Raw genomic sequence first — 13,166 nt, 5'->3', positions numbered from 1 at the left:
CCCCCCTTTTTTTTAACTGATAACTTACCTAGAATGCTATTGAGTAAGCTTGGTTGTTGTTGATGTTGTTTTAAAATGAATTGTATATAATGTATAACAGGAGTTTTCAAAGATATACCTTGGAGCCTGATTTTTTTAAAAATTCTCCACTGAAACATTTGAAAGTATACATATATGTTTTCAGAATATGGTGAGTGATAGTATTCCAGAAAAAAAAAGTCTCAATTTGAACAGCCAGAATATGAGCAGTGGTATTCTATAATCATGTTTAAACAAATTCTGGCTTATACACGATGAATAAAAATTGAAGAATGGTAGATTGGAATTCATATTTGCTCCTATGAGCCACTATTTCCTCCCTATCCTTTCCTCTTCCCACGTGAAGGAAAAATTATTGAGGCAAAGCTTTATGAACTTTGCCATTTCACATAGAAATCTGTAATGTAATTGAAATAATTCCTAAATCCTATAAAGAATTATCTGTATTATTTAGCCAAAAAGCTATAATTTGTTTCGGTGACTTTTTGTGGGTGTATCATGACGTAGATGAAATGCAGCTTTTAGCTCTTAACGATTTTAAATGGGAACAAGAACGTTCAACGCTGATGTCCAAAGTAATGATAAATTGTGAGTTAAAAAGATAATGGTATTTAAAAGTTAAAAAATTGTAGAGGCATAAATAGAAGACCATTCCCTAGATACAGTTGAGAATCTTGGTTAAGAGATTCAAAGTTAAGATCATGATTCGAAGCAAATGGTTAATCTCGGGTCTATGCAAAACAGAAGCTTTTCCATTACTTATTAATAACAGCAGTAGCAGGTAATAAGGCTGAAGTATTAGGGAAGTGAAGACATCAAATAAAGAAGTATTTTGATAGCTAATGTCTAAAAATATGAAGTGCTGTTATTTTAATTACTAAATTTTTCCAACTGTTAAGATATCTTCTTTTGCTTGATTAAAAAAACCCACTTTATTAAAACAAACATCGCAATTAACTTCTAGCTAGAAAATAATCTCAATTGAAATAATTTTAGGTTTTATAATGTCAACAAAGATGTAGGAGATATTGCCTGTCTTATTGTTCCATATTCATGAAAGAGTGGTAGAGCTGAATGTTAATAGAACATGAGTAATACATTTTCCTTGTGGCCTTTCTGTATGCACTGTATCACTGAAAATTCACTGGTCTGTCTTTGTATGTTTGTGCATATGCGCATGTGACATCTGAAGGGACATCCCTTTTACACTACCTCTCTGTGAGACTGAAATCTATGAATAGCAATGTCTACTTCCACCCTGCTTGTCTGCTAGTGCAAGAGGTGGGAGGGCAGAATGACCACAATTTTTACTAAGTTTCTAGGTACTAGCAGCTGTAAAATGGAGCTGTACCATTTGTTTGGCTTCTAAATGAGCAGATGTAGATATAGTGCCAAGTTGGACTAGGTTGTCTGTTCTTTTCTTGAAAGCTAGAGCATCGCAGGGCATACTTTGCATTAAAGAATTCTTACACCTTCTCTAGAGACAGCAAATGCTCCCTTCCTTTTCTGTTTCAGAGCAATGAAGAAGGAGGTAACTGATAAAATCTTTAGCTTCTAGCAAAAGGTACCAGCCTTGCTGAAACTGGATTCTGCTAGGGGGCAAGAGCTGGAATGGGTTCTGCTGAGCTCAGACAGTGAAGGTCTCGAGATGGCCTTGTTGCCTCCTTACTAATGCAACACACGATGATCATGCATTTGGCATTAGAGGAAAATTCTCATAATGGTAGGAGCCCCATGCTTTTGGAGTGCCCATTCACTTCAGTCACCAGTGGACTGGCCACTCCAGCCAGTGTGGACTACTGTAAAGCACCCAGGAAAATTGTGACATACATTAGATACTACAATAATCGGCTTGAAGAACTGAGATAGGCACAGTCAAATCACTTAGAAAAAGTTTTGGTACATTTCCACTCACCTGTTGGCTGGCTCTCTAGTAGCAAGCTAAGCAGCAGGACAGCCCTGGTGTGGTGAGACAAAGGTGTCTTGAATAAGAATGATTTTCTGAACTAGGTCATGCCACTGTTTGCTGACAAGTTCTTGCATGTGTACATGTTCACATGTGTACTCATTCACAAGTGTATAGGAGCTTTTTCTCCTTCCTCAAATAGAAAGGAACTGATTCTGGTTGAGTTGCAGGTTCCTCTTTGACTCTGAATCTGAAAAACTTACCAAGTGCCAAACACAGTGAAGATAGGATGGGTTTCTTGGTTGTGGTTTTTGGGCGTCTTGAAAGTATACATTCATCAAGGCCCTGAGGAAAAAAGAACAAGTCTTCAGAACTCTCTAAGAAGCAACTTTCTTCCCACTTACATGTTGAGCAAAGATCGCTGGACCTTCCAATAAAGAAGCTGGTATTCTTGAGAAGAAAAATTTAGACATATTTGGGGCTGATTTCATGTCGGCAAGTGTTTTTCTGAAACGAAGAGTTGATTTGTACTGTATTTTTCACCCACCTGGTTCGATAACAATATTTTTCAAGAGATCTGGAAACTAGAATCTTTTATCAGTGAGCTCTGGGTACAGAGAACAGGCAGTCTGATTTCCTTCCTGTCTGGTCCTCTTCAGAAGCATCTTTGGCAAGATATTAGAAGCAAAAAAATCAGTTTCCTACATTAATTTTGCATTAAATGAAACAACCATAGAGTTCAAGTGAAGGGTGTTTAATTCTCATTATTTCTTAAGCCTGAAGGAGAAACTGGATGGGCATTCTTATTCGGCACCTTTTGAAGTCCCTCAGTTGCTTCAATTACTTTGAGACTCCCAGCTATTATGACTGAACCTTTCATCAGTTTGAGAGATAAGGACTAGATTTATGCTTTTTTTGGTGAAGAAATTAGTTTGATAGTCACAGCACACTGGTGGCTGCAGGTGTCACAGGTGGAACTTCCTGAATTCTCTATTCACTATTTGTTTTTTTCTGTTGGCTTTTGTGCAGTGCAGCAGCAGTCATTTTTGCTGATAAGCTTTGGTGATATCAACATGCAATCTCTGCTATTGCCAGCAGTCTTCAGCTGTAGTCCACCACATCATGGAATTAATGCCACATAATTGAATATGTGCTTTAAGCATATCCTTGGAGCAGTTTGGTGGCCTACTTCTCAGCTATTTACCATATTTTAATCAGACATTAAAAAAAAGTTTTCGATTAATATGTTTTTGGCATCCTAACAACATGCTCAGGGCAGCATAAGTGAGCCTGCAAGGCGGTAGCTTTGATGGTGTGTATTTGATAGCATGTTAATCAGTGTTCAGGTCTGTATTTTGATGTGTTACACTAGCAAAGAGCCAAAGATGGTACAGATGGAATTTGAGATATGTGACACAATAAGTTGTCCAGATATTACAGCTATTAAGAATGATGATGACTACGATATGTGTTGCTTTTGCTAGAAGTTTTTCATTTCAGGGGTGCTGTTTTTATCTCCTAAGGCTGCTCTGGCTTTCATGATCCTCCTTGGGACTTTGTCATCATTAAAGCGGTTCTGAGACACTCTCCTACTCAAATAGAAGAATTTATCTCCAAATGTCCCTGCTGCATTGTCAGTTTTCATTATAGACCTGACATGCTTTTCACTAGAGCTGAAATAGGACCTCTTTTTTCTATATACTGATGCTGAGGCCAAATTATTTGGCAGTGCCATCGAAGCAATCAGTAATATGTTGAAGGTTCTCTTGGCTAGAATTCCTCAACCCCAAAGTAGGCATTTAGGTCTGTGTTTGTCAGCAATTTATCCTGCCTAAGCCCCTGACATTTTTTATACGTGCCTGGTGTGCACGTTTAGCATTCTACAGAAAGATGTCTAGAGACATGCATAAATATCTAATGTTTTCTGATGCATGTGAACCACGTACATATCCAGCAATCTAGGCAACTAAAAAACAAATAAGACAACAGATGTATTATCTACCAGTTTCCAGATGCCTAAGTTCCACTTTTATGCTTGCATCATGTTCTTTCTAGTATCCAGAACGCGGGAGCTCCCACAGACACCTGGAAAGTTGGTCACCTGAGGTAGCAATGAAGTTATGAAGTAAGACGCAAGAGGGGATGGTGGCATTTTTGCTGGATGTTCTCGTTGCTGTTCAAGAGTCTCCCAGACTGCATCACTGCTTATGGAATGGAACATTTCTTAGTCATGTTCTGGTTTATTTAAGTCTGTTCTTGCATCTATAAGTCTGTTAGTTGCTGTAGCAATTTTTGTTTGATCATGCTCTCAACTGATAGGACAGAAGAAGAGAGTATAGGGAGTACATTTTAAGGGAGTTCAGGAATACTGATTATCCACCTACGGAATTTTTAAAAAAGTAGTCACCACCTGTATTTCTGAAGCAAAATTAATAATCGTTCATATTACAGTTTGGTCTAATGAGGCAGGGGAAAAAGAGGAATGCTCTGATCAGATCTAGATTTAAGAGCTCCGAAAGATTTTTTTCGGCCATGGATTAAACCTGAGTAGCCAAAGAAAGTTGCGAGATCAAAATGAAAGATCTCTCTGAGAGATGATGGTAGTGACTCCCAGTTCGCTTGTGAAATACCACATAGATCTTGAACTGCAACAGGTTCCATTTAGGTATACTACTATAGTGTTTTACGTATCTTGGCTTGTAAATTAAATCAGTTGAGAACCTAATTCACAATCAGGTCAACATCTCTGCTTTGGAGCTGACAACATCTGTCCTTTGCCTGGTGCAGATAGCTGCGTTGTTTGGCGCTCTGGTATTCACCTACCACCATATAGCTGTCACAGCCTGTAGTCTCTCTACATCTCTGTTCCTTGTGGTTAAACTGGGGTTAATGAAAACTGCCTGCACAGAGATTACATGAGGAAATGTGTTTGGTTTTGGTATCTTGAGATTTTTACAGTGATGGGAGCAAGAAATGTGTGTAGATTTATCCTGGAACAGGCAAAGGCCTTTATTCCTCAAAAACTGCTTTTTCTCCTGGTAGTTGTATAAAGATGAAATGATAAAAATGAGTAGAATTTGTGAGATGTAATTTTACTGATATATCCTAAATATTTTTTTAAGAATTAATGTTTTTTATGTTTTCTAGACTAGTTTTTTATAGCTTATAAATCAATAATAGAAGTGTATACAATGTGTATTTAATGGCGTTGCAGTTGTGGATGTGCCACTTTCATCTCTGTCTCTGAATTGCGTAAAGATGTTGATCAGTATCAGCAATACAGATTTTAGAGGATGGAATTTTATCCTGTTTTTTCCTGAACTTTGTTTTCTGTGATTTGCTGTTAACTTATGTGTATTTTATAATCCACATTGGCCTAGCAAATAGTAATCAGTATAGTAGCCATTATGACCATTTGGCTTGGTTTCTGACTCTGTATCAAATAATAGTAATCAGAATTGACTTTGAACAGAACAAACACAGATTTTTAGTAGCATATAGTGGGTGGGGTTTTTGTTGTTTTTTGGGGGGGCAGTTCATCAAGGTAGAACAATTAAGATAAAAACTTCATGGACAATGACTGAGATGTGAAATTTTTGCTGCTGACCTATTCTTTGAACTGTTTTAACAAAAAAAAAAAAAAAAAAAAAAAAAGAAACCCAACCAACATTTTAACTAATTATCTCACATTTGTTTCATTCTGATTCATAGAAAATTTCACCCTGGGTAGGTTTACGCAAGATCAACATCTCCTACTGGGGATGGGATGACATGTCTCCTTTTACAAATACAACTCTGCAGTGGCTTCCTGGAGAGCCAAATGACTCTGGCTTCTGTGCATATCTAGAAAGAGCAGAGGTGGCAGGTCTGAAAGCGAATCCGTGCACTGCAATGGCAGATGGTCTTGTGTGTGAAAAACCTGTTGGTAAGCAATCTTTTATACTCAGTTACTGTTACTGTCATGATTAGCAAGCTGTTCGGGTTTTCATTTGGCTAAGAGGGATTTTTGGACAATTTGGATTAAATAGTTACCAAAAAAAATTTACTTTTTTGTTTTTTGAAAATAGGGAGCTTTAATCTAGAAAACAAACAATATTCCTAAAGCAGCAAATATTTATTTGTGAATTAGTTTACATGGCTTAGTATCAGTAGTAGTAGTGACAGTAGTAGTCAGTGACAACAGTGATTGTTGCAGGAAAGAGTCTATGGAGCTGTTCAACAAGGCTGACGTTTTCTTTCTGAATCTCAGTGAACATCAATGAACATTTTAATGGTCTAAAAGTCTGACAAAACCAAAATTCTTGTTTCCATGTTTTAGGTTTGTTTGTGTGTAAAGATTACTGTGGCAAATAGTCACTTGACAGTTCAAATTAGCATTTTCATGCTTCGATTGTCCTATGTTTCTCTTCATAGCTATGAGGTTGAGCACATGAAGTTCTTTAAATTTCCCTTTCAGATTTATTTTGTGCATTGTCCATGCAAAACTGGAAAATAGCTGCATTGTTGGTGTGTTGGGAGCACTGCCTATCAGTCTTAAGGTTTTGCTGTGAAACTTTCAGAGTTGTTGACTTGCATAACCAAAGCATGATCTTACCAATCCTTTATTTTCTTATATGCAATTCCAAATAGGAATGTAATTGCAAAGTCTATATTGGACGCTTGTTGCTACTGCCATCTATATTTCCTAAAAATTCCATCTTTCACAGTGTTCTTCATCTTGAGTTAATAGTTAATTATTTGCCAGATGTTTCTCAGAATAGTAAAAGATACAGTTACAATGGAAGAGACATTTCAAAATGTAAAGGATACCCTAAGTGGAACACAAATGACACTAAGATGCAGTATTTTACAATTAGATCCACATTATACGCATCGGCTAGTGGTGTCTTGTTTTAGTTTTTTGTTTTTTTTTTTTTTTTATCTTGAGGTGCTTTGAAGACTATAGAAGTCAAAGTACTTCAGCCTTATGAGAATATTTTTATAGTTCAGCTGATTTTTTAAATTTTTTTTTTCTTTGTATTTTTTATTAATTGCAAACCACAGCTTGAATACATACATAGTAAGTCAAATCCAGGAACAGCCTTAGTTAAGTGATTTGGCATACTATATTAGCAGATGAGGAATAGCTTGAGAACTTGGCTTGTATTGAATGAGAGTCAATAACGTACAAAAACATGGCAATACATAGAAGGGCTTAATCCCGATGTTTCACAAGGCACTTCTGTATGGAAAATATAGTGCTAGCTATACTTTTGTGTTCCTACCTAAGAATTACTAGACTCTTATTCTTGTACACTTTACAGTTTTATTTGAAATCAAAGCAAAAATCTGGAGTTAGAGTAGACAAGTTGTTTTTGTGTGTTACAACTTTTTGAAATGAAATTCACCACCTACCTAGTCAAAACATGGTCTCTAGTAGAGAAAAGCAAATAAAAACCAAAAACCAAACAACAAAAAAACCCCCAACCAAATCTGGTTTGCATTGAACAATGTTTCTTTTGTTACTTTCCCTTTGGATTCTAGTGACTTTCATATGTACACTATAAGGCAAAATTTTAGGAGATAAGTCATAAGTAGTATATTTGTTTCTTATGCAGTGTTAAACTAATGAGAACAATAGACCCAGAACTCTACTAATAGAAGTTTGAGACTTATTTTGTCGTCTATGTGCAAGTAACTAAGCTGACATTAACAGGCAATGAATATTAAAATTACTATTTCAGTATGTAGATAAAATTGCTCTCAAAATTTTTAAATGGACTCTTTTAGAGCTCTAGTATGACTCATGCTGAGTATTACTTAATAATTTTTATAAAATATTATTGTATTTATATATTGCACTGTAAGTTTGGAGTAAATTATTTATAGCTAATTAAGGAAGCAACCACTTTCACTTTAACAAGGATTTTTCTAATGGAACATATGATTAAAGAAAAAGGAGATTGCACTTGTGTTCAAAATTGTAAATGTTTGTGGTTCCTTTCTAGTTAGTCCCAACCAGAATGCCAGACCCTGCAAAAAGCCATGCTCCCTGCGAACAACGTGTTCTAACTGCACGAGTAATGGTATGGAATGTATGTGGTGTAGCAGTACAAAACGATGCGTTGACTCAAACGCCTATATAATCTCCTTCCCATATGGACAGTGTCTAGAATGGCAAACTGCCACATGCTCCCGTGAGTATCTTGATGAATGTTCATCCTATTAAATATACTGTTGTGTTTTTTTTCCACTCAAAAGACCATCTATATGAATAGGATTCAGCACATTCACTAAAGATAAAAATAATTTCAGATGAATCAACTTATATAGCTAGTAATGTGAGCAGTCAGTACTGTGTATGTATTTTCTAGATACATATAAAATATTTTTAATTCTTTTATGATGAAACATATTTAGTCTGTTAAAACAGATAGTAAAAAGTGTTTATTATTTTCAGATAAAGAAAAAAATACCATGGTTATTTGTGCGACCAGCATTAGTGTGTCAAATAATGGCCATGAGTCGGAACAAAATACTGTTAAAATTAGAAAACTAATATGCAGACCTTAGACTTATACCACATCTAGTTATTAAAAAAAAGGAGATGAGCTGAATTCAGAGTTTTTAAGATTCTGATTTATTTTATCAGTAGATTCAAAGAAGTACATTTTCCTAGCATGCAAAGTTAAAAACAAGGCAGGTGAGTTGTGTGTCAAGCAGCGAAGGTACTCCCCAGATGTCCCCTTTGGAAGCACATTTCATCAGAAATTGATACAATGCCTCTCTAGGAGAATAAGAAACCTACTCAATGTACCTTTCACTATACCATTCAGCTAAAGCTACTTCCCAAGTCTGTAGTGACTGGATTTGTTAGGTTCAGCACCATGCAGTTCCAGTGTATATCGGTGCCATAATTCATGCAGATGCTGGAGCAAACTGCCTGGTGCCTTAGATTCTTATCTCAGTCATGGTTTATTTAGAAATATTCCTCAATTGCCATTCTACAGAAGACTGATTCTTAGTATTTTTACTGTCCTTCAATATTTGATTAAAATATTTCCTACCTTTAAAGGACTACAATCCAAACTTAATATGTAGGACTTATGAAGTGTACCATTGAACTCCCATTATTGCTTTTCTCTGTGAGACTGTTTTTCTAGTTACTTGCGACTTCCTTTCCCTATCCAAAGGGTCTTTTGATATTAGCATCTCTGGAACATTTTATTTCTGGATATGTTGTAGCAGGATTGATGATGTTGTCCAACAAGAAGCAACTTGCTTTGGGGTCAAAATTAGATCATGATTCCATTTAATAGATTATGGATGCAAATACAAAAGGTAGTTACTTGCTTTCACCTAAGCCTTGGGAAAATATTAAGTAAAATAAGGTCCTGCCATATCTGTAATAGGAACCATTGATATATTCTAATCTTAGGAGAGAAGAATGGCTATACGTACCAGGCCACTACACATATCTGGGTTAAAGGAAAATAAGGCATAGGAAAATGTTTTTTTTTCAGGCAGAGCCTGTATTCCTAACTTAACAGAGATTCCTTCTTCATCCTTAGTAATCATAAAATATAATGAATCAGTACAATGTTGAGCTGTTCTGGTAAATTTTTATGCTTAGTAAATTTCAGATACTAATCCAGGTTCTAGTGTCTGGGCTCAGTGTGGACTGGAAGTAGGATTTACATGTTCCTTGGGTCTTTATGTCCTCTAAACCCAGCCACCAGCCCACATTTGGTCTAAGAACAAAGACATAATAGGAACACTTAATCTCTTGAACCATATATTTGGAATAATAATATTGTAATTATGTAAAGGTTTCTCTCTCATAACAGTTCACTAAACTTTTTTTCACTACTATAAGGAATCAATTTTGCAACTTGATAGTGAGTTGTGACAGAAGATAAGTAGATTGAAAAGTTGGAGATGAAATAGACAGAATGCTGCGTGAATGATGCTTAGCTTTTTAAAATAACATATATTATTTCAGCCTGAACTTTTAATTCTGTTTTTGTGTTTGTATAGTATTTGCACATCATGCAGATCCAATTGGTTTGGGGAACACAAAAGATTGTTTTTAATTTGTCATTTTTGTCAGTCTGTAAAAGTTTCTATTAAATAAGGCAAACGGGATTTGCTAGATACCAGGTCATGACTATGTAAAGGCAGTTTTGTATGAAAATGTACTTTCTATTCGACAAAGTAAAGAAAAACAAGGTTTCGTGTCCATAAGCAGGTTGTTTTTTTTCAGAGTTTAGAACATTAGATATTTTGCATTTAAACAAGAAAATGAATGTCCAAATGAAACATGGTTCAGACATTGTTCCAGTGTAAATGACTTGAAAATTTTATTAGGTAGATACATCATTATTGCTGCTGAGGTAATGAAGTATTAAGTGGATTCCCTCATCAAGGGGTAGTGTTTCTACTTACTTGAAGAATGGAATGTAACTATATTTTTTTAAAAAAAATCCTCTTATTTTATTTTTTTCTGAATGACTGATTCCTTAGTTTTTAGATGTGCTCTGAATGAAAAAAAAAAAAAAAAAAAAACCACACTTCACACAAGCATGTATGATTTAAAAAAAAAAAAAATACCAACTGAGAACTTCACATTTATTTTTACAACTTGGAATTAAAATGAATAACATTGTTTTATTGGTGACATTTTGTCATTTTAATACATGCTTGCCAAAAAGTTGCATTCCACTCTTCCCCACATCTTCCACCCATTATGACTTTTGATTGAATAGCTGACAGTTGAACAATCTTGGATCACCTCTAGAATTTAAAAGAAAAAAAATTTCTGCTTGAATATCCCCTTCTTCCATAAATAATAACTTTTCAGTTAGCTCTCTTTGGTTTTGCAGCTGAATGCCACTACAGAGAATATCTGAGGATTTTTGCTTTTGGTTCTGTTTTATCTTCCATGAAGACAGTGCAGATGACGCTTCAGAGCTGTTTTCTCCTAGCTTTATAAATAGCAGCATGAGAATTGTTTGGATCATTTACAGTGCATCTCTGAAAGTGCAAGCCAGCCAGTACAGAATGGTGGTCTTCATTTTTCTGCTGATTTTCTAATGTATTCAGAAAACAAAATTTGTATCATTCAGTTTCAGATCTGGTGAGGTTTGGTTTAAAACTGATTTGTGTCACAGGATTGACATTGATTTCCAAGAACAATTGAGCTCCTTCCCCCCCCCCCCCCCCTTTTTTTCCATATTTGGGGAACTTGAAACATTTCCTCCTATTTGGATTCTTCCAAGTCTAATGATACAAGATCTTATGCTCCAGCTTTCTGTGCTGTTAAAAGTCCTTTTGAGATCTCATTCAGATTCTTAATTGCCTTTTCTCTTGATATCTGCACGTATCTTTAGAGTACTGGAGTATTTTTTCTCTGACAACTTTCATTACTTTTAAACAATGTTAATAGTTGCTGAGGTCAGAGTAGTTAACTTTATTTTGCTGTCCGTTTATTTAATTAGAAATGAAATTGTTCTGCTTAGTATAGCCTTTATAGCATGGATTCAAGTATTGTCTTTATGGAGTAGAGTGGTCCAGGTAGCTGTGAACATTAGTTGGATATAGTGTCCTGGCTGCAGCTAAGCTAAACTGAGAGGTTACAGTCATGTAGAAGCTATTTGAGTGACCTCCAAAAAACTCCCACAAACCTTTAAAATACTTTCTTTTTAAAAAGTGTCGTGATTTAACCCCAGCCAGCAACCCTAGTGGGACAGGGGAGAGAATCAGAAGAGTAAAAGTGAGAAAACTTGTGGGTTGAAATAAAGATAGTTTAATAAGTAAAGCAAAAGCCATGCACGCAAGCAAAGCAAAACAAGGAATTCATTCACTGCTTCCCATTGGCAGGCAGGTGTTCAGCCATCTCCAGGAAAGCAGGGCTCCATCATGCCTACCGGTTACTTAGGAAGACAAAACGCCATCCCTCCAAACATATCCCCCCGCCTTCTTCCCCCGGCTTTATACGCTGAGCATGACATCATATGGTGTGGAATAACCCTTTGGTCAGTTGGGGTCAGCTGTCCCAGTTGTGCCCCCTCCCAGCTTCTTGTGCACCCCCAGCCTACTCACTGGTGGGATGGGTGAGAGGCAGAAAAGGCCTTGACAGTGTGTAAGCCCTGCTCAGCAGTAATGAAAACATCCCTGTGTTATCAACACTGTTTCCAGCACAAATCCAAAACATAGCCCCATACTAGCTACTGTGAAGAAAATTAACTCTACCCCAGCCAAAGCCAGTACAAAAAGAAACGTAGACTATTTGTGGCTTCCTAGTAGGATCTTCCTGAAGTTCATGTACGCTTTTAAAATTTATTTTTTAAGTGTCTACAAAGTTAATTTGAGAAGAGACAGGGACCCATAGTGATCAATGTTCAAATGATTCTGATGTTAATTTGATTCAGTGTTACACCATTAATTTAAAAAACTTAAGATGTAGCAAAAAAAGCTGAAATAAACTTGTGAACTCTAATGGTGTTCCTGAAGATACTAAATTGTTAATTTGTTATTAATTAGAAATGTCAGTAACTTCAGAATATGAATTTTATTTGGTTCTAAACAGATTTCTTAAAATATGAAGATGACCATTTCTATGAGAAATTAAATTATTTAAATAAAGAGTGGAGTATAAAAGAACTAGAAGGAGATTTGATTTTTAGTATGCAAATTAAAAAATGAAACCTGATTTACTCTAACGGACGAGACTCTTAAGATATAGTTCAATTAAATGGGATTGAATTATGACTCGTAGCTTAAGAATCCTTTTTTTGGAAGGATGCATAGTATGCTAGCTTGTTTCAAAAGTTCTGTAGAAGAAGACTGAATCATGTTTATAGATGAATACTCAGGTGCAATCCTGGGATACTTCGTACTCAAATTTTTGGTTTCAATTTGAATTATCACTATTTTTTGGATTATTATTATCACTCTTATTCGGATTATTGACCTTGTCTTGACTTCTAGAGTTTTTGCTGGAAGGATTGTTTACATCAGTAAAATTAGTAATATACACATCCAATAATGTGTATTAATAATAAGCACAGAATATATATTTTATCATGGGATGTAATAAAGATGTGTAATATTATTCTTCTGCCTCATTACCTTTGTTTATCTGAAATCTTTGTTGTTGCATTGTGGTGTAACGTACTGTGTGTTTTGTGATCCCTGAAGAAGTACAACTTTTAAAGAAAGCAGAGATATTCTTCCTAATGCT

General features: G+C 35.7%; 1 protein-coding gene across 1 annotated transcript in view; it reads left to right on the top strand.

Moving 5' to 3' along the window:
- Positions 1 to 13,166, top strand: part of ATRNL1 (attractin like 1) — a gene marked incomplete at both ends in the record, with an annotated part of 524,731 nt that overhangs the window by 122,793 nt on the left and 388,772 nt on the right. Inside the window, 2 exons of the mRNA XM_082310449.1 lie at positions 5,657 to 5,870; positions 7,933 to 8,121. Of these exons, the coding sequence (XP_082166575.1) occupies positions 5,657 to 5,870; positions 7,933 to 8,121 (403 nt within the window). The remainder of the gene's footprint in view (positions 1 to 5,656; positions 5,871 to 7,932; positions 8,122 to 13,166) is intronic.

The sequence above is a fragment of the Platalea leucorodia genome (genome assembly GCF_965183815.1).
Source record: "Platalea leucorodia genome assembly, chromosome: 4".
NCBI lineage: Eukaryota > Metazoa > Chordata > Aves > Pelecaniformes > Threskiornithidae > Platalea > Platalea leucorodia.
The sequence above is the reverse complement of the archived record's forward strand: the minus strand, read 5'-3'. Positions and strand labels throughout refer to the sequence as shown.